This window comes from Acomys minous, assembly GCF_964271855.1.
Source record: "Acomys minous genome assembly, chromosome: 7".
Classification (NCBI taxonomy): Eukaryota; Metazoa; Chordata; class Mammalia; order Rodentia; family Muridae; genus Acomys; species Acomys minous.
Genome location: NC_140488.1, coordinates 126,337,112 through 126,362,483, shown reverse-complemented (window position 1 = coordinate 126,362,483; position 25,372 = coordinate 126,337,112). Strand labels below are relative to the sequence as shown.

Genomic DNA, 25,372 nt, shown 5'->3' with positions numbered 1-25,372 from the left:
TGTCATGAAACCTACTGTGTAGACCAGGCTGCCCTCAAACTCACAGTGATCTACCTGCTTCTACTTCCTGTGAGCTAGGATTAAAGGGGTGTGCCATCATACCTGCTAGGTGACCAGTTTTTCATGTTTGTTTGTGTGTTTGTTTGTTATTGTTGTTTTAAGGCATAAATATCTACAAGTGAAACAGCACAGAATTATTTTTAAAAGATTACTGAACAAAAGTTATGAATAAACTATTATAAAATGAGCAGCAACAATATTAGCATTAGGTGCTGGATAATCTCATGCTGTAAGAAAATTAAGTGATACGTGGTTGATAGATGACAGATAGAAGGTAGGTATTATATAGGTAAATTATAGGTATATGCATGATGAATACATAGATAGTTGATAGAAAATAGAGGATGGATACATGTAGAGAGATGATAGAGTTTAGAAAAGTTTGAGAGCAAATAGACAATTAGATAATAGGAGTTAGAAGATTTAAGCTAGTGATACAGTAGATGATAGAATATACATAATGACATATAGAAAATAATTATAAACAATAGATGATGGAAAGACGCATGGCAGATTGTAGAGAGATGATATATAGAAGATGAAATGTAGATGAGAGAAGACAGGATAAATCAAAGATTGAAAGCAGATAGGTAATAAATATAGCACAGGTAGATATGTAGCAGGCACACATTGGTGTTTCTAAAAAGGAAAAAAAAGAGTCACACACACCCCAAACATGTAGTATAACGTGCTAGTTAATTTTTAGTGTACAGACAACAATTGTGGTGGGAATGATACATCCCAACTTCAGGATAGAAATTACCTCTGGAGAGGGCCAGTGATATGGCTCGGTGGGTAAAGGCACCTGCTACCAAGCCCGGTGACCTGAGTCTGATACCCAGGGCAAACATGGTGGAACTGACTCTGCACGTTGTCTTCTGACCTCCATACACTCAGCACCACCTCCCTCTATCCCCCAAATCAAAGAAACAACAAAAAGCTTTTCTTTTTCTTTTCTTTTTTTTTTTTTAAATTATCTCTAGAAAGAGGCAGTTGAAAATGAATGAAGCTACATTTCTGCTTGTGATACTTTATGTTTCAAAAGACAAGGATGAAATGAAAAGCAAAACAATCCATGATATGTTCAACTGCTAAATCTGAAAGTAGTGTACTTTTTTTCTGTACATTTGTATGACTAACCTGTTTTGAGTTCCTGTGGTATGTTATGGTATATCAGCATCTGTTGCATTTTTCAACTTCTCTCATGCATTTTCCACTCACTATCATATACTGTTAAACAGCATGTTAGAGGCTTCTATGTACAGGAGCCAGATTGATTTACTCTCGCATGTCAAACACAGCAGCACAAAACCTTACCAACAGCAGAGCCCAGCAGGCATTTGTTAAGTGACAGATTCAGATTCCTTCCTTCCTGCTTATGCTCGATTGTTTCCTTCCTGGTTGGGTCTCACATGTTAACATTTAGTGATAAATCCGGGTTTTAATATGAACAAACTATAGTACTTTTTAAGTAATCCAAAGCAGGTCTAGTTTTTATCACTGTGTATAATGGACAATATTTTGTATTTCTGTGGAAAAGACAGTACAGATGTAGTCCACTGCTGTGGGGTGTACCTCATGCTTCAGTTTACTTCCATTTTATAATTTTACTCATAGTGTAAAAATAATTTCAGTCCAAGTTATTTTTGAAGGTGTTAATACAAATAAAAGGGTGATAGAAATAATGAAATATTTATATATTTACTTTAACAAAAATATACTTTAGTATAGATACTACTTTAATATAGATGACTGCTATGATTAGAAAACTATGTGGAAATAATTGTTGATGCATTTCAGGAAAACATGGAATAGAAATAATGATCCTTCCTTAGTAGGTAGTAGATGTACTGTGTGTATGTATGTGTGCATGTTAGGCTTACAATACATGTTCATTTATTGGTTGCAAAGGCAGCATAACATTGCTTTAGAATGCTTTAGAAATGATACCCAGAATCAATTTGGATTTGGAATCTCAGTTCTACTATCTTTTAATTTTTGTTCTTGGTGCTCTTATCTTATACTCTTCTTCTGGTGCTCTTAGCTTATACTTTTGTACCAGGAAACTCAGCCTCCTTATCTCTCTGCTTTATGTGAGCACACATAGTTATGGATTTCAGAATGGCCTCTTCATCCTTAGGTCTCATTATTTTTCCTCATTTGTTCCTTTCAGCATCCTCATCTCTAAAGTGAGCAGGATGAGATCCTTAGAGTAGTGATTTGAGGATTGCATGAAATAATCCATGGGAAATACTTAGTATGAGACCTGACACATAAATATTGTTTAAAAAAATAGAGTAATCTAAAATAAAGCTTATCTTGGCCTTGTATTTTGGCAAATATCTATAATCCCATAATATGACAGGTAAAGGTAGGATGGTCAGATGTTCAAGGATAGCCTTGGCTACCTGAGATCCTGCCTTAATAATGAAAATGAAGTTACGTTTGCCTTTTTAGGTCCCATACTGGCCATTAAAGTATGTCTATGACTGTAAGATTTTGTTTCTAAGTCAGGTGTGGTGGCACATGCCTTTGATCCCAACACCCAGGAGACGGTGGCAGATGGATATTCATGAGTTCAAAGCCAGCCTGGTGTATAAAGTGAGTCCAGGAGAGCCAGGGCTACACAGAGAAATTCTGTCTCAAAAAAAAAAAGATTTTGTTGCTACTGAATGGACAGGTGAATAATATAGAGACAGACTGTTGAAGACCTTTGCATATAAAATGTAGGATGACATAAAATACTTTATCAAGTTGTATTTCTTATATTTAGATGAAGAAAAGCATTTCTCCCAAGAAAGAAAGGGCTTCCTTGGAGAATAATTAGAAAATTAATTGTTGATTATAACTTTGAAATAGCTTAGTCTGTGACTGGTAGACTAAGATAGGAACAGTGATGCTTTTCCCTATTGTTTCATCATGCATATTTTAACATGGAAAGCAAAATTACTTGGGAGACTTTTATACACTCCCAACGGGAATGGATTTGTAGTCACAAGTCTTTCTATCCAATATTATTGGAGGCTTGTTTGATTTTTTTTTAATGGAGTTAAGAACTTGATGGAAGACTAGCTATAGGCTTTCCAGATATTTTTTGTTAGTTACTATTCATAACATACAATTTTCAGTTTTCTTCTTCCCCTGCCCTCCCTACTTTTTTTTTCTATTTTGAGACAGTGTCTCATGTAAAACAGATTGCTCTCCAAACTCCTGCCGCCTGCCTCTATGTCCTAAATGCTGAAATTACAAGCCTATGGCACCACACCCTACTTGATTTTCCCCTTTCACTGAAAAAAAAATTTATTCTAGGAAATGTTAAAGGCTTCAATATAAAGATGGCATAATACGAAAGTCTTTATATAAAAATTATCTCATCTTTCTTTTTTATATTTCAAAGTAATCTTAAGTCCAATTTTGAGGTAGAATAAAAGATGAGAGATATAATTGCCATTAATGAACTGTGGATATATTTTTATCTAATTCTTAATTTACTGCTTAAAATGGCTCTTTTGAACTCCCTTATATTAAAAATAAGCAGGACACTGAAACAAGAAACAGATTATGTGTATCTTGCTAACTGCAGCTGCTGACATTCTGTTGCAGACTTTGTGGGGCAATGGCATGCTTTGGGGAATAAACTGAATTTAAAGCATAGGTTCTTCAGTAATTTTCATGTAATTTTTTCTTTGCCCACATCTATATTATGGATACCATCTCAGGATAGTGTAGCATTTGGCATGTGACCTCCTGCCTCTCCATTAAGTACACATAAAGATATTTAAACAGAAAAATAAACTTTTAATACTTCTGTAAATTTAAAAAAAAATCAAAGATTGGTGACAAACTCCAGGGAGAATTTCATTAGCAAGAGTAGATTTAAAAGCAGTCTTGAATGTCATGTCATTTATTACACTTTCTGAAATCAGCTGAGGCAAAAATAGCTAATGGGAACAAGGAAAGACTTACACTTACGTGTAAAGAGGCTGGCCTGCAGGCGGTCATCTCACCAAGGAACCGGAGTTCTTGGCTTCCTACTAGCCCACTTAACATACATATTTCCAGATCATTTAGAGACTAAGGTGGCCCAAATACATAAAGTTAGGCAAGAAATAGAGGAGGCTTGGAAGAGGCATACAGCATCCAGAGAGAAATGTGGGAGCCACCAGTACCAAGGTAATGTCTCTAGAGCCCACGCAAGAAAGATCAAATGGTGTGTGCTCATTAAGAGGACCCTGTCTACATCATCCAAGGTCAAACCCAGCAAGCCCAGTGAGGACAGTGTTTGTTAACATTCAGCTTTGAAATCATCCTCTTTGGTAACTCAATCTTTATTTGAAGTTCAGGTGATTGAAAAATGCTGCCAGATGCCAATCTTGTTGAATTTCTTCCATCTTGGTAGTATGTATGAGGTTAAAAATGGCAGTGTGGGTAGAGGACGACAACAGAAAGAGGAGTCAAGATAAAATATTGCCTTGGAATTTAGAAGCCACACCCAGTCTTGAAAATGTCTTTTCTGTAACAAGCAGAAGAAGGCAAGACATCTCCATCATCTCCTGAAAGGGAACAGTGGAGATTTGCCCTGTATAGTATAGAACAAGCTGGACCAAGGCAACAGATTTAGGACTTGACTAAAATAAGGAAAGATGAAGAAAAATGAAGTGGAACAGATTAAGAACAAAGTTGATTACACTGCTTTTGAATAATTTACTCATTGGTCGCTAAATATTAAATATCTACCAAATGCACTAAGTATTGGTGATGTAATACTGAACAAAACAGATTAGGCAGTTTCAAAAGGTACATTTGGAAAGATAGGTTTATATAGTGATGATGACTAGAAAAATTGGAGTAGATAGAGTATTTAAGGTTATTAGGAAAAAAACCTTCTGGACATCAATACTTTCTAATTCATGTTTTATTATAATTTATTCATATTACATCCCGATTATTATCCCCTCCCTCTTATCTTCCTATTCCCACCCTTCCTCTCTTTTCTGCCTATTCCCCTCCCCTAGACCTCAGATGGGGGGTACTTTTAAAATACTAGTTCAGAACACAAACATACGCATTTCTTCTAGAATATAGGCACATGTTTTCATTTTTTTATTTCAAGGAAAAGAAATGACCTAAGAGAATCTAGAGTTAAAAAAATATGTTAAAAAATAAGGTATCCACTTTGGAGCAAAATCCAAGTTAGAAACAGACATTTTCCTAAAAACCAGAGACCATCATGGCATTCTTTGCTTTGCTCCCCGTTTAGACTCTTCTACGGTGTCACTATAGTTTATGTTAGAAAACAGAAGGCCTTTGTGGGATGGTGGAGGCGCACATGTGTGGGACATACATATATGGAAGCCAGGTGACAACCTCGGGTGTCATTAACCAGGCACTATCCACTCTACTTTAGACAGACTCTTTCACTGGCATGGAGCTCATCAAGTAGGCTATGCTGGCTAGTTGATGAGCTTCAAGGATATGCCTTCTCCACCTCCATAGCACTGAGCTTGCAGGATCATGCCACTTTTGACATATGTTCTGGGGGTTGAATTCAAGGTCTTATGTTTGGTGGAGCACTTTACCAACTTATCTATCTCTTAGCACAAGCAAGCTTTCTTTAAAGGCTTTAATTTTTTCCTCTTAAAAATAGCTAATATATGAATTTTTTGCCAGACATTTCATTCTTTTTTTTTAATACATTTTTATTAATTTATACATATTACATCTCAGTTGTTAGCCCATCCCATGTATCCTCCCATCCCTCCCTTCCTCCCACTTCCCCCCCCTACTCCCCTCCCCTATGTCTGTGTCTGAGGGGGATCTCCTCCCCCTGAATATGCTCATACGGTATCAAGTCTCTCCTTGGTGACCTATTATCTTTCCTCTGAGTGCCACCAGGCATGTCCATCCAAGGGACATGATCAAATAAGACATTTCATTCTTAATAAGCATATAGATTTGTAGTTTTGGTGATGTGAATGGTACTTTGCAGAGTTTTGCTAAAAACATACAGAAAATCTGTAAGAATGCAAGTTTTCTTTTCCCCAAATTAATTAATCAATTCTTCCTCTCTCCCTTCTTTCATTCTTACATTTTTCTTTTTAGCCTCACACATGCTAAACATGTGTTCTACCACTAAGCTGCACTTCAAGCCATTCCAAACCTTCTGTATCTGCCCACTTGCTGCATGGGTGAGGGTGTTCATGTGATAGGAAAACAAAATACTGCCTCAGAAAACCATTCAAAGATAGATTTGTGGTAGAACAAAAATAATGCAAATTAAGCATTCAAATATATGAGAACCATTAGAGAAAATGACTTTTAGTAAATGGTGAAGCAACTGAACACATAAATATAGTTCATATAATAGCCTGTAAGTATATAGTTATAAGTTAGGTTTAACAACCAAAACCTACTCTTAGTTTGATTCAACCAAGTGACAAGAAAACCAGGATCAAAATTAATGTTCAAGTTTAAGGTATCAGTAATGTAAATTGTTTCTGGCATAAGAGCAGGTAGTTCAGTAGCCTACACCAGACTAAAGTTCACAAGAAAGCTCTGAACATATATCTAGAATTTTTCTGTAAAGATGCTAAGATGTAACAGTTACAAATCATCACTAAAGGAGATTGAGCAATTTGGCTCAACATTTAGGAATTATATTAAATGTGGAATTCCTTACTTTGTCATTTACTAAGGTAAATTATAATTGAATAAAGGTTTAAGAAATGAAATAATTAAGATATCAAAATTCAAAATATAAATAAACATGTTCAATAAGGAACTTGGAGCACAAAAATTATGGACATTGTTACAGAGCCAAGTTATATCAGATTTGATCATATATAGTCTCCAATAATAACTTTAAGTAGTTTAGTTGGACAACAAGTTTTCACCCACGAATTGGTGGTTTTGTTTTTTTTTAATTAACTCTGGTAGGCTTCATTTTATTTATCAGGTAATAGAAAAAAAATTCTAGTCAGGGCCATTAAGATGGCCAAGTGGGTAAAGGCACTTGTTGCCAAACCTAACAACCTGAATTTGATTCTTGGGACCCCCATGATGGAACCAACCCTCACAAATTGTTCTGTGAATCTGCACATGCATTGTGGCAAACACCCTCAACCCCCATTAAATAAACAAATGTAATTCAGTTAATCAAAAACTTATCTACTACTATCATTAAACTAAAAAAAATATCCTTTCAAGTAATGATATTCGTTTTGGCACTGCTTTTGGACTGAATAGTATATACTGCTCAAGGGAGCTGTGAAAGTGGAGTGTTTGAGTATGTCAGCTTGGCAATGTGCATTAGAACCCTCAGCATTTGTGGCCTTTGAACCATCTATCTCACTACATTAGCTCTGGAAATACGTTCTTGGAGTATGTTCATTGATGGACTGTTTAAATAACCATCTATTACAAATGGAGTTTTAAACAGTTATTGACCACCAGGTATAAATGTGACTTCTATAATATGAGGTGACATGCACAACTATATATAACAAGTTGAGAAAAAAATTACTGAAGAAAATATGCCAGATTGTTAAGGATTATGTGAATATTTCTTTTATGTCCTGTACTTTTGAAGACATGGACAGTTCAGATTTGTGTTTCATGCATATCATAACAGTGTCTGTTCTTTGCCACGTTACTACCCCCCCCATTTCTTCACCTTCCTTGGCAATGTCTCCAGGGTGGTAAGGACAGATTTTTAAACAAAGTAATGGATGGATGGAGATGATAATCTGTGTCTTTGCTCCTTTGTCCTCAGATAATTGGGATCTCCAGTTGAGATTGGAGAATGATTTTTCCCTTTGCCTCTTTTTCCTTTGCAGGAAACACATGAAATTGTGGCAATCAAGAAATTCAAGGATAGTGAAGGTATATATGCATTTTTACTTCTGTATTTTTTTGTTAATAACATGAGGGTAAGATGGGGTTTAATTGGTTAGAATCTAGCCCTGTGACTTTAAAATCATAACCTCAGGGAGCAAATGCAACTTATTTATTATCATGCTTTACTATGAAATATTTTATATTTCATGATATTAGAATATCTATTTTAATTTACAGTCAAGGATGGAATTTTTGCTCCAAAGGCCAGATAGAAATCTTCTTAACTACATGTTTCCTCATAGATTACAATGGAAAAGCTGATTAAAAGCAAATGCTTCTGTGGTTTCCATAAGTAGTGAGTGCTGTGACAGATTCAACTTTTGGTCAGTGTGTTCTCCCATTCCTAGTCACAGCAAGAAATACAAGGATAAGTGGGAGACTGTATGGAGAGGGAAATTCTTTATATTTAGAACCATTTATTGAGAGAATAAAATATTTTCAATAAGAAATACCATACTTGAGGAGGTCTTGATCACACTTTTAGACTGTTTCAATGGAGTATTAAAATTCTCTGCTGGGCAAGAAAGTTTCAAATAAAATATTTTACTAGCACATTAGTTTTGAAGCCTTAGGTGTTAACTCTCACCTAACAAAAGACAGACAAAGAACGACTGATAATGAAAGTCTACATGGCTTTTGAGGAGTTTAAGCAGCAGTAGTTCACACTTTGTTGTACAGACACCTCATTAAAACTTTCTAAGTCTTAGCCAAGTTTCCATATACATATTATACTATATTGAAAAGCAAGCCTCACAAACTCCTGTGTTAATGAGGCATTCCATTTTCTACTACCGCTGGTTTGTGTAAAATCTTAAAAATACTCCATTGTGACACTGAGTTTCAACCGACCGACCATAAGAAGAATGGGTAAAAGGTATCAGCATCAGCCTCTGTATCTAATGCAAAGCCTGAAGGCAGACAACATAGACTGACTTCATTGGTGCACATTTACTAAGCGCTTTAAGGCCCCAGCTTCTGTATTGATGAACTGTCTCATCACCATCACCTCAGATACTTAAAAAGCACGAAATAGCAAAGAGACTCCTAGGATAGCTTCCATAGCATCCGCTATAACTAAATTATGATGTGCTAATAATGTGGAGCACTGGTATATTACTGAGGGCCTTGTGAAGCTATTGGGAGGAAGTGCTTTTGAGCTTATTATGGGAGGCAGTGTGCTTGAAACTATGTGCCTATGTGCTTGTAATCTAATGGAAGCAGTTGCCCCTGGCTAACCCACTGCGATATCATTGGAAATGAACTCTTTGAGCAGTGATTTTAGACTAATGGCTGGTGTTCCAGAGACAAATGGTGATCTAAAAAGAGTGAATGCAACAGAAAATCAAAGCAGCACTCTTGCATGTGTATGGAGACTTCCTACTGTGTCTCCATACACCTTAAGTCTTTAAGGTCACATGGGCAAGTTACAAATTGTCAGCAGATCTTCCTTTTTTGGTGTAGGGTCTTACATAGCCTAAGCTTGCTTACAACCCTGTTAGATCTAGTACTGTCTTCTATGTCTTTACTCTGCTCATCTAGTAGAATTCTGGCCTTATATAAGAGAAAGAAATGGTACATATCTGGTGACCAACTCTTTTAGAGTGTGAATTATACAAAAAATAGTTTCATCTAGATGATGTTGTCTATTGAACTTCTATGTAAACTACTATAATTCAAAATCTATTCTGATAATATTGCCCGCCTTGTCTACCAGCCCTCAATCATTCAATTTGTTAGTTGCTATGAATATTATATTATAGTGGTGATTATTCTATATCAAACATTTCCAAATCTTGGTGAAAATAAACAAATTAATTCTATAAATGCATTGTTAAGCTTAAGCTAAAATGGAAATTGTGCTTGATCTGAGTGACATTCACATTAATGTTTCTAAATATTCTCTAAATGATGATATGAGGGAGAGTGTGTGAGAATATATGTGACCTTTTGGTAGCTTTAAAAGAGTGTAATAATGTCCTATTGTCCTGTTAAGGTGATATGGATCCAAAAGTTTGTGTAAAATATTTTGCTTTTTAATTTAATTTAATTTTAAATTATATTTTTATTAAAGTTAAATTTAATTTACTTAATATTTAAAGAAAATTAATTTAAATTAAATTAAATATGTTATTATTTTAAATAAAATACATTTTCAGGTAGACCACTTTTTAGTGCAAAAGATCTATATTATCCCAGAATAACAGACAACTGCTTAAAAATAAGACCCAAATTTTCATAGTAAATAAAAGGTTATATTATTACTTTAGCTGAAAACAAACTGAAATTATGAAAATAAGTTTGCCCTATTGTAAATACAGTTTCAGTCATAATAGCAACTTATGCTAGTTTATAGGAGAATTGGGTATTTTAAAGGGAAAAGTCCATTTTTTCCAGAAAATTGCATATTAGCTAATAAAAGCATAACAGAGGCTTTATCAGTTTTCTTGCTTTTAATATTTATGTCTTCATGTTTTAGAATTATTTTTATTTTGTATCTATGAGTATTTTATCTGCATATGTGTATGTGTAACATGTGTGGATCTGGTGACATGCTGGTTGGAGGTAAGAACAGAGCATGGGATCCCCTAGAACTGGAGTTATGGATACTTGTGAGCCACCATGTGGGTGCTGGCAATCAAACTAGAATCCTTCAAGACCAACAAGTACTCTGGACCTCTGAACTCCACTCCTCCCTTTACTTTCAAGATTTTATTCCCTGATTATTAGGTGATAAAACTGTCAGATCTTTTATCGGTGTCTTTGCCCCGAGTTTCCCTGAAGGACCTTAATATTCTAGATAAGGCCAGAAACTTCTGTTAAGAGAAAGAATATAAGCTGGGTTTGAGGCTCAGTGGTAGAGTCTTGGATTCAGTTCCCAGCTGCCACCCCCACCCCCACATAAAAAGGCATGTTTAAATGATAACAAATTTTTATTGGAGACAACTTCCTTTGTTCGTTTTGTTCATTCACTTGTTTGCTTTACTGGCTTCTGTTTCTTGGTACATTATTATAAGTCTGGCATTTCAGAGAGAATTCTTAGCAATACTCTGAATGATGATATAAATTTGTATATTCATGTATGCTTCCACAGAGAAAATTAAATATCAAATACTAAATCAGTTCTGTTAATTATTTGAATCTTTTGAGAACAAAAAATGACCACAGACTCCAAAGATACATGGGATTCTTTGGTTAAAAGATGTTTTTCAGATTGTATATAATAATTATTTTAACCAAATTCTTCTTAACCTTCCTATAACTTCAGCCTTGAACATCGGCATTTGATCATCAGATCATCATTCTCAGTACATTTGTTTATTTATTGTATGCATTGTTCCACATGTGCCTCATAATAGCCAGTGTCTGGAGATCAGAGGAAAACTGTGGTCATCAATTCTCTCCTATTTTGTGGGTCCTGGGTGTCAAACTCAGGTCCCCCAAATCTTAGAGGCAAACCCTTTACCTCCTGAGCCATCTCACTGGCCTGGGGTAATCATTCTTATATAGAGACATAAAACCAAATGTATTGAACAATCCAGGAGTGCCCATTTAAACTAGGTTGTGTTTGAATAGTAATAATTAAAATACTGCCTATTAAACCTTTCTGTTAGGAAAACATGTAGTCAGAATTTATTTTTTACTTATATTTTGATCCTCCTCCTAATTCTTTGGATCATTATCTTTCTTTGACGAATGAAACATTATCTGTACTTACCACTGGGCCTCAGTACATAGCTGACCCCAGTGAGCTGTGCAACCATTCATGTTTCATTGGGGGAGGGCTGTTAAGTCATTTCTCTGGTTTTATATCAAATAAAATCAGTAGCATTGTATTTTATGTTAGTTGTATGCTATAGATATGTATTTTCTCTTGAAAATATTTCTCTTGAACATATTTATTTATTTAATTATTATGAAATGCTTAATTAATCAGTCTTTCCTCCAGTTGGTTTCATTCTTATTTTTACCTAGAGACTAGAAAACTCTATACTGGTCTCTTAGTTTGTATGATGATATAAAATAAGAATTCGTGGAGTTCTAAAACTCAAGAACCTGGATTCCTTATAAGAAGGGCCTTAAAACAAAATTTCCAATCTTTGTCATATAAAGAATTTGCTTATATGAGCTGTAGCACCTGGCTACTTCTGGTACCATCACACTTCCTTTTTCTGCCCAAACCAGACTCTTTCAAACCTCAGGAATTTTTGTAAGATTTGGCGACATTTTGCACCTTTTGTGATTTCATAAATTTTCTCTGTTCTTTAACTGGTCCTTCATCTCTAAAGATTGAAGGTCTTCATCTTTTTTGGTACATAAAACAGTAGCATCACCATTCAAACCTCCGTGGCCACATTGATTGCCCTGCTGCTGCATCCCGTCTTCAATCAGAGCAACCAGAATCAAACATGGTACCCCTATGGCTTTGTTCAAGGATGGATTGACTTTTCTTTTTTATTATATCTGTTTAAAGGTCTGTTTTGGGGGCCTCTTTGGCTATACAAAGATGTCAGGTTTGTGATTTCATAAAGTAGGTTACAGCTATTCCTGGATTTCTTTTCCAAGCCCACGGTTCTTTAAAAATAGGGTTACAATAGTTTCTGCTGATCTTTAGATTTTTTCTTTTCATCATTGACTTATCTTTGAATTTCTTTTGCTCTTGTGAGCTTTCTTCTTAAAAACTGCTATCTTTATTTTAGTGACTCTCTTGATTTTTAGGTATGTTAACTTGACTCAATGATAAATCTACAGAAGTAGGCCAGATTTTTATTTGTTCTTTCTTTGCATCCTTTTTGCTCCTGTCAACTTTGTCCTTCCTAGGTTGGATTGTATACTTACTGCACATAACTTTGCCAGAGTTGTTTTTTACTTTGAACACCCCCTCCAATGTTAACCAGTTTTTGTATTGTTTGAGATAGGATATTGCTATGTAGCCCAGACTAGCCTGAAATTAAATTTTTATATATTCATTCAATCAATCTTGCTCTGTTCTCCTTTCTCCTTCCACCCCTGCATTTCCTCCTTCTTCCTCCCTCTTCCCTCTTCTCTGTATTTCAAAAAAGCATCTTATTTTGTAGTCTAGGACTCATTGTTTAGCCATGGATGGCTTTGAACTTGCAGTAATCCTCTTGCCTTGGCCTTTTAAGTGCTAGGATTATAGATGTGAACCACTATGGTTGGCTTTCTTCAACAGTGCCTACTGGTGAGATTGGTTAGCATGCTCATAAACAGGTGTAGAAACATTGACTTTTAGAACTAGAAAAAGGCTTTTGAAAAAAACCAGTGTAACTCCAGTCCCATGTTATAGGTGAGAATCTGGTCTGTACTTAAATGGTTCTAAAATGCAGACCTAGGAGCTTCACCGATTATTTCTTCCAGCTGTGCTATGTTCTTTGCCTGTGTGGCTTTGGTAGCAAGCCAAATAGCTTGGTCCAAAATGTTACAAAGTCTAAGCATCAATCTAGGTGCTGTTACGCACTCTCCAAAGCTCACAGTAATAGCCATACCACCTAAGTCCCGCTGTTCAACTCAGGATATGAGATTGAGTGTGACTTTGAGTCCATGCACCCTGAGAAAGTCAGCTATCCTTTTTAGCCATGAGTTCTTTATTTATGAACTGGAGAAAATAGCATAGCTAGCACAGGAGAATTATCTTAACTAGTGGGGAGGGAAGGGTGAAGGATGCTTATTTTCATAGATTGTGCGATGCCTGTTAATGCTTTGCTACTTTTGCTTGTTTTAGAGGGCATGTGTCAGCAGAGCGTATATTACTTTTCTCCATCATCTAATCATATAGTACCACAGTTTTCACTATCAAGTGTAGGGCAGGCTAGAAACCTTAAAAGTACCCACAGAATTCCAAGTAATGTTGGGTGCATAGTTTGCTTGCACTTTGGAAATTAGTAACTCCATTTTCTGCCTTTTCCCAGTCATTATAGTTTTAATGCTCAGGTGATTGCTTATGGCTGGCATAAGGAGCCTCATTTTCTTAAAAGGGAGCTCAAATGAAGTTGTATTGGCACACTGCACTCTAAGTAATGTTCTCGTGTGTCCCTTCAACCCACACCCAGTGTGTGTGTGTGTGTGTGTGTGTGTGTGTGTGTGTGTGTGTGTGTGTGTGTGTATTGGGAACTGAGCCTAGGCCTTGCACTAGCGCAGAAAGCACTCTACTACTGAGCTATATCCCAGGTCCTCTTTTTGCTAAGCTATATAACAGGCGTTCTTTTTGCTTTTTGTTTAGAGACAGGGTTTTAGGACATTGCCCCGACTGGCCTTGAACTTGGAATCCTCCTGTTGTAGCCTCCCAAGTAACCAGGATTACACGCCAGGTGCCATCAGCTTGATTTATTGTGTGCTTCTTTTTAAAGAATTACTTATTTTCTTTCTTTCTTTATAAACATTCAGTATATAACCATTATGTTTTTATAACTCTACTGTTAAGTGGGGCTAGTATATAGGAATGATATATTTTATCAGTTACCAAAATTCAGTGACATTTAGGCTTATAATCAGAAAGTCTTTGGCTGGAGAGATGCCTCAGCTTTTAAAGGCTAGACTCACAACCAAAGTTAATCAAAAACACTTTAATGAAAAAAATCAGATTATTCGATTTATTTACTGATAAAAAGTTTATAGTCAGAAATACTTTGATGAAACTAATCACAATTAGGCTTATTTACTGTTGAAAATGTAGCTGCCTTGCCCACAGTTGCATGTTACAGCATAAATTGGTAAAAGGGCAGACTCTAAAGTCTAGGTCTCCATTGTAAAAGTAACTTTTATTCTCTTGACTCAGTTGTTGTCTGGGAGGCTTACTGCCTCCTTCTGCTAATTTAGGCCTAGTCCTAGAAGCTTCTAGCTTCCGTACAATCTTAGGCCTAGAATGTTTTTAGCCTCTGAGACTTACTGCTTAATAAGCTCATCTTTTTCTTTCTGAGCTCTGGCTGGCTCAGCTCAGTTGTTCTGGCTCAAACTCTTCTCTCAGCTTGGCCTCAAACTAACTCAGCAATCTGCTTTAATCTTCTGGCTTTTTCTCATTGTCTGGTTGCTTCTGTCTTTACCTGAGCTCTCTCTCTGCAACCCATCTCTCCATTAGTGTCCTGGTAAAGACTGTTTCCTCTCTCTGTAAAACTGCCTCTTAAGGAGCTTCCCTTTCCTCTCTCTTCTCATGAGAATTGGACATATCCTTTTCTGTCAAATCATCTCTGATTTGCCACTCAATTAGACATCACTTTCAAACATGAGTGCTTCCTTCTACAAACTAATTTTTACCTTCATTGTTTTGGGATTAAAGGCATGTATCACCACACCTGGACCTAAGCTTTTCTTTACCTGATACTTGCTCTATATCAGGCTGGCCTTGAGTTCAGATCCTTTTGCTTCTGTCTCCTGGATTAAAGGTGTGTTTGTATTCCAGCTGGATCACACAGACCTAGAAGGTCTTTGCACGTGATCTCTTGCCAGAAAAGCCATGTTCTGAATTAACATTCCTCTACACTCCATAGTTCTATTCCACTGTTCCTTCTATCATCATGATTTTGATTTGGACATTCCAAAGTCACTTTATCTATTAGCACAATGAAACTGTCCCAACTTGATAGCAAAACACAACACCCCCTTTTTGCTTGCTTTTTAAATGCCAAGAGTTCCCAAGCAATGAAAGAAACACCAGCTGCATTTACTTAGCAACTTTGTATTCAGCTCCAGTATAGTTTGTTGATCCTCTAAAGGACTTTGTATATGAGCATACACATTGTTGACCCTAAGTACTCTTGGTTTTCTGGGTTCCCCATTTTTCAATGATGAGTAAGAGAAAATAAATTGTTTTCCACATTACCTCCCAAGCAGCCCTTTCAAAGTTCTCAAAAGAAAAACTCAAAGCCATTCTACTCAAAATTGAGAGGACAAAATGCCTGTATTGTTGGCCACCCCTTACCTGTTTCTCACACCCGAGTTGTGGGGGGAGATCTAGGCATATATGCACAAAGATCTCTTTATGTGCCCAGCTCAAAAAGTCATAATAGGAAGTTGTGATTGTTTACAGCTCTGCAAAGTGAGATCTATATTAGACAGAAGAGCTTAATCGGTAAGCAAGATTGAGCAGCCTCAATCCAAATCCCAAAGTCCAAAATGTGAGATGTAACCAAATTTACAACGTGTTGAGTGTTTCTCTGATGATGGGAAGTTTCATGCTTAACCTAATGTGGCATGTTAGAGTCAAAATATAAGCACAGTGAAAACATTGTATAAAATTGCCTTCTAAGATATGGATATATGAAACATAAATGGCTTTTGTATTTGAATTTGAATCCAAATCCCAAGAGATATCATTACACACACACACACACACACACACACACACACACACACACACACATACACACACACTTATTTACTTATTTCAGAATTGAAAATTTCTAAAATATTAAACACTTCTTGGACCCAAGCATTTCAGTTCAGGGACACTCCAGTTGTATCAAGAAAAAATGGTGAGCTGGTCTGTGAGAGGAAAGCCATGGATATTGTGACCCAGAATGGTAGGATGAGGACTCATCTTATTTTAGGATGGGAAATCACATTGAGGAATGAAATTTTACTTTTAGAAAATCTGAAGACTGGCAAAGGTTAGGGCTGTTTGGGCAACTAAAAGACTAAGATGAGAGGGGCATGATTTGGGGGATCCTAATATAATTTCTCATGGAGGCTAGTGATTTTCGCTGGTTCCACAAAGCCCTATTTCTACCATCTTCTTTAAACTCATTTTGGAAGAGGGCTTTAAACTCATTGGGAAGAGGTTTGGAATAGGGCTAAACAGAAAATTGGCTGATAAGCAATCTTTACTCTGCATTTAGAATCTTTTCCATTCCCCGACCACGGCCCCCAGTCAGCTTTTTCCCCCTTTTTGGTGCCTTATATAGAAAGCATGCCTTCCTGAAAGCCATAGGTGTTCTCGTCTCTGTCCCAGAACTTCAGTTTTTCTCTTCTGACTTAAAGACATGCCTGAAATTGAGGTCCCCACAACATAATCTCAGCCAGCCTGGATTCTGGCCCCTAACCAAAGCCTGAGGCCAAGTGTTTTAGAATTTACAATTTCAAAGTTTCAGAATGGAAATATGGCATTCTACATAGCACTGTAATCAAGGCATATTTCTATAGCCTAGATTATGAATATTCATAGCAAGTGGGTTAAACAAAGACCATAAATAGTCTCATATCAATTTTGTTTTTGCCTCTGAATGAATTTGTAACAAACTTAGAACGGGTTCAGTTTTCCAACTAAAGATTTGGGAATTATGAACCTGTATTCTTGAGCATACATATTGAAAACACACTACTTAGAATTTCCCAGTTACCTTTTAAGCTATCATGAGTATACATTTAAAGTGAAATATTATCTCTTTCCCTGCCTGCCCACTAATCCATTACCATTAATGTGACTTCTGTCCTTTCTCCATGTCTCTGGAGGTTATCACAAGTGAAGTTTATGGTATGGCAGGGCAGACATGGCTACAGCTACTAGTTCTCCATCCCAGAACAGCTACACCATCTGGGATGGACAGATGGACATGCCATGGGAAGGCAGCAGGAACCCACAGCAGCTGCTGTTCAGAGAAATAAGACACTCTTAAGAATTCCCTGTGATTTGGCCATGAACTGCGTCATGAATGCCTGCTGTACAACGTGTGCTCACTGAGGTGGTCTGACAGCAGCCTGAAGAATAAAATTCTCTTTTAAGCTGTACCTTGAAGCTAACCTTAGTACATAAGGCACTATACGTACTGGACACAGAGTCTCCTCTACACATTGATGGGGTTGATTCTCGTAACCCTTTTCAACATTTTCTTCCCCAGCTCGAAATTTTAGAGCTAAAATGATGATAAATTCATATTGCTATGTCTATGAATCTATGGTGTGGTACAACAAAAAATAAAGAAAATGCAAGCAAAAAAAAAGGCTTGAGTTGTTCAAGAAAGCCTTTTTATGGTTGGTTGGTTTGTTTGCTTGTTTTAGGCTTTCTTGGTACCTCATAACCCAGGCTGGCCTGGAACTTACCATCCTCCAACCTCAACCTTCTGACTAGCTGGGATTATTATAGGTCTGCACCATAGAATTCAACTAGCCTTTTCTTTAAGTTTCTTTTTCTTTCTCTCACCAAGAAAATGTGTTAATATTCTATCTGTGGACTTCTTAAATAGAAGATGTTGTTAGTGGTCTTAAAATTCTTTGAATGGTAGCTGTGAAAGTTTTTATTTATTTTCTCTTCACCATTGCCTATATTCTAGAAAATGAAGAAGTCAAGGAAACGACTTTACGAGAGCTTAAAATGCTTCGCACTCTCAAGCAGGAAAACATTGTGGAGCTAAAGGAAGCCTTTCGTCGGAGAGGGAAACTATACCTGGTGTTTGAATATGTTGAGAAAGTAAGTTGTGAATTACCAGTGTGCAGATTCACCTTTTTTGTTGATATTTCTGACACTACTGAAGAAAGTAGTGTTACTTAGTATTCCCTGTTGATGTACTCATAATCTGAGGGTATTAAAAGTGAAAATATCTTCCACAGTCATTAGATGTCCTAAAATAGATCTAGGGATTTTGTCCAAGTTAGAAGCATACAAATGATTTTAAGTTTAAACAGGATAGTGGTATGGTTTCTGAAGTCTTAGAATCTATGTACAACAAGCAGTTTTCAAGTTAGATTTATTTCAATTAAACATGAATAAAAGCTCTGCGGGAGAAATAGGTGGATGGACAGTCTGATAAAGGATGGTAGAGACACACATCAGAGCTGTGTAAGCTGGACTGGATCCTTCATTCAGAACTCATATGAGGAATGAGTGAAAGCAGGCATCTTTTGTGAACTGCTAGTGCTCCATTTTTTTCTTAAGGGAATTGTAAGGTAAGACCTGAAGCTGCTCTAAGATTACTGGAAAGCACTTTATAAAGAGGGTTATCTTATTAATGAAGATCTTAATATTGTGACATAAGGGTAAAAGGTCAGCTGCCTCAGAATTCCGTAGTGAGCCAATGACTTAGAGCAGTTGGTAGCTGTTTACAGGAGGAGAAACTGGAACCAGAGTTGCCTGTTGAAGGTTTTGTTGCTGTGTGAATAGGAGGCTTCTAATGATGTCATGGACTGTTACCTAACATAGATTAAAACTGAAGAGGCTTCTGTTTGCTGTAGGTCGATTCCCTGGTGTTTATTATGACGTAAGTGACAAGAAAGCAATCTTTTCAAGAGGACTGACTGACAATGTGACTTTGAGTTCATTCATTCAGCATTTGCAAAGTATTTTTGAAGTAAACAACATAAAATAATAATTATTAGCGCAATTTAAAATATACAAAACTCTTATTATATTTATATATATCTTTATTTAAAATAATTTTATATAAAATGTTCTGATCATGAATTTTCCCTCTCCCAACTCCTCCCAGCTCCTTGACACCTCCTCATTTACTCAACTCCGTGCCCCTTTTTTCTCTCCTTAGAAAACAAACACAAATAACAACAACAAGAACAGAATTTTTAAAAATGCTCACATATACATGCACAAAAACAAGGCCCTTAAAAACATAAAACTGGAAACCATAATTTACAAGCAAAAGACCAGTCAGACAAAAAAATTGGTCAAACAAAGCAATATAGAAAAAAAGCCTACAAAAATACCATTGAGTTCGTTTATGTTGGCCATCTACTGCTGGGCGTGGGGCCTACCCTTAAGTGTAGTTAATATACCCAGTGAAGGCTCTGTCATTTTAAATCAGTTGTTATATGCTTCTTTTCCAAAATCTGTTTCATGTGTTACTTTTGATATTTTCCTATCAACATAAAACTTTAAAATTGCTTTAAGAAAAATATTGTTATACACAGATTGCAGAAAAATCAGATTATATTTATTGTCTAATTATCACAAATACTTGTGCTTTTTTTAGCTTTCACTCCGAAATAATAAAATTTGACACATCTAGTATTTCACTTTATCTTTTTTATTTCTGTTGTGTTCATGGTGGTGATTTATGATAAATAACAATTTAGTATATCAAATAGAGATATCTCCTTTGTATATCTGTTTTCTGTCTGGGAGAAGCAATTTGACATACTTGAGATCTCGCTGCTTACAAGCGACAGTTCTACCACAAGTATGGAAATCTTCTGACACTTAGGCTTTGGCTTCTTTTTCTAACCCTTTTGCTTCTTGGATGGAAGTTAACCATTACACATGCAGACAGCGTCAGTGCCTGGCAATCTCCAGTGAGTCTGAGAACTATAAGGAGAAAGATGCTCAAACAAGATAGGGAGTTGTTAACTGAGACCCACAATTGCAATGCCTTAAACAAAATAGGAATCTCTTCCTCACAAATATATGCAACAGGAGATAGCACAGGACTGAAGTATAGCTCTGCTTCCCTGTCTTCATTATCAACCCCAGCTGTCACATCCAGTTAGCTAGTGTATAGCTATATGGTCACACTTGGCTACAAGGTAGGTAGGAAATGTACTCATGCACTCGTCATTCTGAGTATCTAAGTTTGTGGTTGAAAATTGTATTCCCTATGGAGTAAGGAAAAGTGGCTGTGGCGGGTCTTAGTATCTCTGCCGCTTAGGAACCTTGAGTAGAACATGAACTGAGAGATCCCCATCTTTTCTCTACCATTCAGCCCTCCTGTGCCTCCCAGTTCTTGGCATCTCCTACATATTTGTTAATTAAAAACAAAAGGCAATTAAATTAGCAGTTTTTAAAAAGCTGCAAACATTCTTTTGACATTTTATTTTAACTGAAACCATAAATATACATGAAATCCTATAGAGGTAGGTCTAGGTGTTTTGCATATTGATCTTCTGATTAAAATTCTTACTGGTTTTTGTCACATACCACAATGCATCTTTAAATGGAAGCAAAGGCTGGAAAAACTAGAAAGCAATCTCCATGCAGAACCTGTCAGTATTTATGCCAGCACCTGTTCCTTGCCAGTACTTATGCATGTGTCTCACCACTGACATGCATTTTGTGGCTCTCTTTTGTTGGGTATTTCCAAACTATTAAGCATGATTTACATATGCACAGCAACTCTCCTTTTAAAGAAACATCATCTCAGCGGTTGAGAGTGCTATTTAATTATATTGATTGTTGAGAGCCTTCACAACTTTTACAGTGGGCTTTATCTAATAGTGTTTCTCATATTAGACGAAGCTGATAGAGTTGCAGCTCAGTGCTTACCTAGGAGTGCTTACCCAGCAATGCAAACGTGAAACAACAAATAACAAAACGGATTATGTTAACGTGAATGGATTGTGTCTCAGTTGTTCTTTGAAATAGAAAATAGTACAGAACAAAAAGTGGCTAGGGTAGCAGGCATCTCAGAACCCAGATCTAGGCAGCCCCTCATTGAGACTCCCTTCCCATTGTGGCAACTTGACAATTAAAACTATAAGGTAGTGCTGGAGCATGCCTTTAATCCCATCATTTGGGGAAGCAGAGGCAGGTGGATGTCTGTGAGTTTGGCATTAGCCTGGTCTACAGAATGAGTTCCAGGACAGCCAGAACTACAAGAGAAACCTTGTCTCGAAAAACCGAAACAAAACAAAGTAAAAAAAAAACTTATTACAACAAATACAAAATTTCATAAACATAATATATTCTACTACTTCATCAAGGGAATCTTTAACTGCTATTTTGTTCTTTTTTTTTTTTAATGGAATGGCAAGTGTCAGTTGGATTTAAAATTCCACTAATATGAATCAAGATAACGTACCCCAGGTTACACCTTGTAAGCTGCTTCTCTATGTGGGTACCTTCCAATAATAAGCTAAGATTGTACTGTGAGCCTTATTGATTGGGCTTTGCAGAAGAGCTGGGGAATCGTTGGATAACATGGTAATGCACTGGAGACCGGCTAAGGAAAGTCTTAGCTTAGCGTTTCTGTTGGTTTTGGGGTTAGGGTTTCATTTTGTAATGTCTTCCAGGTGCTGGGGTGACAAACATGCATCATGATACTTGGCTTACCAGAAATTTTTGCATGACCTTTATATAAAAAAACAATCTCTGACTCCAGATCGACAATTTTAGCTATGTTTGTGTGTGTGTGTACAATCTTATGGAGTTAGTTATCACCTTTCCATGAGTTTCAAGATCAAACTCTAATCCTCAGGTTTGCATAATTAGGCAGCAAGTGTCTTTACCTGCTAAGCTGTATCTCTGGCCCTCAATATTTTCTAGCCTGTTTTAATTTTTATACCAAATGTATAAATCTCCCTCTCCTATTCTTCCTCCTCTACCCTCTTCTCTCTCTCCCTCCTCTCAATATTAGAGGCAGAAGTAAGGAGTAATAAAAATGTAATTTCTCATAAAGGAAATTTTTTATTTAATACACTACCCTGATCCACATAAACAGACTTATAGATTAAATTCAAAACATAAAAAATGCATATTGCATATTGAATGAATCCTTAGCTAAGGGTAAGGATTAGTAGTTCATAATTGATGAGCTTGCCTAATTTTGGAGATGAATGGTGCTGTATTTGCTTTTAGAATATGCTTGAATTGCTGGAAGAAATGCCAAATGGAGTTCCACCTGAGAAAGTGAAAAGCTACATTTACCAACTAATCAAAGCTATCCACTGGTGCCACAAGAACGACATTGTCCATAGAGGTGAGTGTAGACGTTTGAAATGGAAAATACTAAATAAGTCAGCTAAAATGAAAGATTAACTGTTTTAAGAACATTTCTATTTAAGTTAACCATATTTTGAAAGTAAAAGATATGCGAAGCCCTTTGCTCATCCGGTCTCCCACCAAAGGGCAGCATATGAGTTTATTTGGCTAGTGTGGTGATATCCCTATTTATATAGCCAGGTCTGCTGGAAACCATACCAGTAACTAATGAGTCAGCAGATGCAAAAGTTGAAGCTTTATTTGGGCTGGAATTGAATGGCAAAAGGACAATTTCCATAACCTTTGTGTCTTACAGATAGACCAGGGAACGTGAACCAACTGAAACCCAGGCTTTCTAAGTGGTCTTAAGTCTCTGACCCTCCAGTAGAGCTCTTCTTTCATTCTGTTTTAGATCAGTAATCTCCAGTATATATCTTCCCCTCCTGATTGTTTCTCCCTGTTGTTGGAAAGTGTCCCTTTTCTGGAGGTTGGAGCTGTACTCAACCTTGTATTGGCCACGATTATACTTCTCGAAATTATATTACTTTTTCTTTAGCAGCATAAAATCAGTGGTTTCAACAATAAGGAGCATGATTTACTTAGTGTCATTTTGACTCTTAATATTTGCTTTCAAATAATCTTACTTACACTGTAAAGTTCTACAGCACTGGGACACAATTTGATTAAATAATGAAGCTAAAAAATTCATCAGAAAATGTTGACACATCTACTTGTCTGTATTTTCTTTGTATTATGCTGCTGCTGCTGCTGATTATGATATTAAATTTATCTGTACAAATGTGCAAGGATAATCACCTTTAAATTGGTCTTACTTTTAAGAGTAGCTGAAATGTATAAAGATTTCCAAATTCTGCTATTTGACTCTCATAGTAGTTACCCTGTTATCAAGATTGTAGACATCATAGATAAACCCCCAGGTTAACTGGGCATCTAGTGTCTTAGGTAATAGTGCTAAAACCAGCCTGTGTTACACTTTAGCATTGTTAGTGAGGAGATGAGTTAAGTGTATTTCCATTATGAGACTACAGTTTGATTAAATGTGTAGCTGATTAATGGTAGGCACAATTCTGGCCTGGGGCTAAATGGTAGAATGCTTTACTAGCATGTGTAAGACCTTTGGTTCAATCTACATGATTGGAAAACACAATTCTATGATTGGGAAATCTGTAGAGTCCACTATACTCACCTCACCTTCAGCTCTACGAAACTCTAAAAAGAAAGTTGTAGCTGGTCATGGTGGAATACACCTGTATTCTCAGCATTTGGAAGCTAGAGACAGGATTGGGAATTCAAGGTCATCTCTGACTACATAGGAGTTGGAGGACAGACTGAGATACATGGGACCCTGTCTCAACAAATAAAATTGAAAGATGCCTCTCAGTGGATTAGTTCAACTTCATTTTCTGCAAATTTCTGCTCCTTAACTCCTATCATGTCTTCACATAATCTATTGGGGGAAATGGAAACCTTGACTCATTAGCCTAACTTCAACATGTTGTCAGTTGTGAACCACATGGGAAAGCTAAAATAGGTATGTTCATATAGGAATTATACAGAGAAACTTTTACTTTTTTGCTTTTTTTCCAATAAAGATCATATTGTTTCACTATTGGTATGTGTATTTTTAAAGATAGCAGGTAGATGTAAAAATTTTACGTTCAGTCTCCAAAATCTTGTATTCTTAATGTTTTATGAAGCAAAAATAATTCCTTGAAACATACTGGCCTAAATTTAATCATTTAAAAATTCTTTACAGAGTTAAGGTGTATGTCTTCAACAAGTTGTAGGCTCTAGATTCAATGCTTAGCAGAGAAAAGGAGAGAGAGAGAGGTTTTAGGGGTTTTAGGAATCTTGTAATTGTCATCTGCATGTCTCATAAAAAATTAATTGAAACTTTTTATACAGCAGCATAAAATGTCTTACTCTTCTGTACATTGCACAGTTTTCTAGTCAAATCATGCTCAGATGATTTTAATTAGATGCTATTGCAGTGCTGCAAATGTCAATCAGCAAAACATAGAACATTTTTACTTACTGTTTTTTAATCTTGGTATTCTAGACATAAAGCCTGAAAATCTCTTAATTAGCCACAATGATGTCTTGAAGCTATGTGACTTTGGTGAGTTAAAAGAAATTGAACTCCAATATTAAGAGAATTAATTTAATGTAACACATGAGTAGCTTTTAAAGGTATTTTAAAAGTAATGTTATGTCTTGATTTAAATTAGGAAAAGAGCATTCAGTTGGTTCATATGCTCCCAGTTGATGGCTGGGATAGCTTTGCTTTCTCTTTGTTGTATGGTGTATGATGTATATATTTCTAAAATATATAGGAAAATTTATAAAACATTATACTCCTAATAGAAAATCTCTATTGTTTCTTACATAGGTAATTGTATTTTAAATGCTGTTAAATATTTTAAATAATTTAGGAAACTTTTAAAATCTTGAGTTAGTGTTTAGGTTATGGCCCATAAAATATGTCAGAAAGGAGCGTTTACGAAAAGAAGCAGACAACTAGACAACTAAATCAAGTTTTTTAGTTATCTTTAGTACTAAAGTAACTAAACTAACTAGTAGTAAAGTAACTAAAACAGTTGATTTAAATATTTAAATTATTTTGTTTTGAAATAGGATCCCATGTATCCCAGGCTCATGTCTAACTCACTATGTAGCTAAGGATGGCCTTGAACTTGTGATCCATTTACCTCCACCTCCTGAGTGTTGGGATTATGATCATGTGCC

At 36.2% G+C, this 25,372-nt stretch overlaps 1 protein-coding gene across 6 annotated transcripts in view; it reads left to right on the top strand.

The window, feature by feature from the left end:
- The window catches only part of CDKL5 (cyclin dependent kinase like 5), a 180,944-nt gene that overhangs the window by 103,726 nt on the left and 51,846 nt on the right, over positions 1–25,372 (top strand). For all 6 annotated transcript variants that reach the window (XM_084790458.1, XM_084790453.1, XM_084790456.1 and 3 more), the window contains 4 exons: positions 7,896–7,941; positions 18,237–18,373; positions 22,484–22,604; positions 24,687–24,746. In XM_084790458.1, the coding sequence (XP_084646584.1) occupies positions 7,896–7,941; positions 18,237–18,373; positions 22,484–22,604; positions 24,687–24,746 (364 nt within the window). The remainder of the gene's footprint in view (positions 1–7,895; positions 7,942–18,236; positions 18,374–22,483; positions 22,605–24,686; positions 24,747–25,372) is intronic.